The sequence below is a fragment of the Aplysia californica genome, unplaced genomic scaffold, assembly GCF_000002075.1.
Source record: "Aplysia californica isolate F4 #8 unplaced genomic scaffold, AplCal3.0 scaffold01076, whole genome shotgun sequence".
Classification (NCBI taxonomy): domain Eukaryota; kingdom Metazoa; phylum Mollusca; class Gastropoda; order Aplysiida; family Aplysiidae; genus Aplysia; species Aplysia californica.
In genome coordinates, this window is record NW_004798346.1 from 73,882 (window position 1) to 75,584 (window position 1,703).

General features: G+C 48.6%; 1 protein-coding gene across 1 annotated transcript in view; it reads left to right on the plus strand.

The window, feature by feature from the left end:
• The window catches only part of LOC101862621 (vasopressin V2 receptor), a 17,474-nt gene extending 16,483 nt beyond the window's left edge, over positions 1 to 991 (plus strand). The window contains exon 4 of the mRNA XM_005111551.3: positions 167 to 991. Within this exon, the coding sequence (XP_005111608.1) occupies positions 167 to 931 (765 nt within the window). The 3' untranslated portion in view covers positions 932 to 991. The remainder of the gene's footprint in view (positions 1 to 166) is intronic.
• The last annotated feature ends 712 nt before the right edge of the window (positions 992 to 1,703 follow it).

Below are 1,703 nucleotides of genomic sequence, written 5' to 3' on the forward strand. Positions count from 1 at the left end.
TATATATATACACACACACATATACACAAACATACAAAAACAGATACACCCCCGACCCGTACACACATACACATACACACACATACACACACTTGGTTTATAACGCCTCTGACGACTAATCCATCGGTTCCCCCTCCTCCTCCTCCTCCCGCGCCAACCCTTCCAGGTGCTGGTCATGGCGGCTGTGGGCTGGGGTGCCGCCCTCCTCTGCTCCCTCCCAATCCTCTACGTGTTCCATGTCCGATACGACGAGAAGAAGAACGTGACCCTGTGCGAGAACATCTTCCGCAACCGACCTCGTGAGCACCGACAGGCTTTCCTCACCTACGCCGGCCTCGTCAACTTCCTCATCCCGCTCATCATCCTCTGTGTCTGCTACATCCGAATCTTTCTGAAGATCGCGCGCAAAGCGTCTGACAGCCGGACGACCAAACGGCAGAGTTTCAAACCGGGCAAGATCCACCTGACCAGCAGTACGACCTCCGCCACGCTACAGAGCGCCAAACTCAAGACCCTCCGGATGACAGTGGTCATCGTGACCTGCTTCATCGTCTGCGGGCTGCCTTACTTCATCGCAGAGATGATCTTGTCCTACGGCGACTTCCACATGCTCAGCAAGTCTGTCTACGCCCTACTTGGCGGTATAGCTGTGGCCAACTCCGCAGTCAACCCGTACATCTTTTTGCTGTTCAGCGTGAACCACCATTGCTTGAGGAGTCTGAAGATGTGCCCGGCACAGACGGGGCCCAATAACAGACAGCTCATGTACAATGGTAGTGTCAGGTCACGTGAGTACTCCACGGCCGCCTACTCACGGACACCAGTCACTAACGTGTCCACCACAGACGCCCTGGAGCTGACCACAACCACCAACACAAAGGCTAACAAAGAGGCCCGATTCTACCAGCTTAAAAAGTCGCTGGGCGTGTAACCTTCACCACACACTGACTAAACACTTGAGACACTAATAACAGGCCTAGTGTGTAACACTCCCATGTGTGTGTGTGTGTGTGTGTGTGTGTATGTGTGTGTGTGTGTGTGTGTATTATTGTGTCGGTTTATCGAGACGAAAGACGATCTTGTTGCGTACCCTGACTAAGTAACCGTCAATACAGATTAGAAAATCATCGGTGCTCCTTGTAATGTAAACAGACTAGAATATTTTCAGAAAGTTATGCCGTTACATTTGTTATAGAACGGTGGAAAGTCAAATCTGGTAGTACATATAATGCCATAGTTATATGATCGATCCCGAGGACTTGGCTGACAGATCACGCATCAGTTACATGCGACCTCGAATAAGATAGAAGAAGATTGTAAAAACTATCTAGCAGAGCAGCTTGTAATTTCCGGATAACTATTGTCATCACGCACCTCTAAAACAGGACTCTGGGTTGTTCTGAACTGCGCTTGAAGTTTCGTGTAAATTGTCAATTTTTGGAGTCATCTTAATGGCTATCAAAGAACCTAGGACTTCTTTCTTGGGACAGTTTTGTTTTAGAGCAGGGTGTCTGCCTCTGTTTCTCTCTGTCTCTGTCTCTGTCTCTGTCTCTGTCTCTGTCTCTGTCTCTGTCTGTCTGTCTCTCTCTCTCTCTCTCTGTATCTCTCTCTCTCTCTCTCTCTCTCTCTCTGTATCTCTCTCTCTTTCTTTCTATATCCCTCCCCATATTTCTATCTATCTATCTATCTATCTATCTATCTAT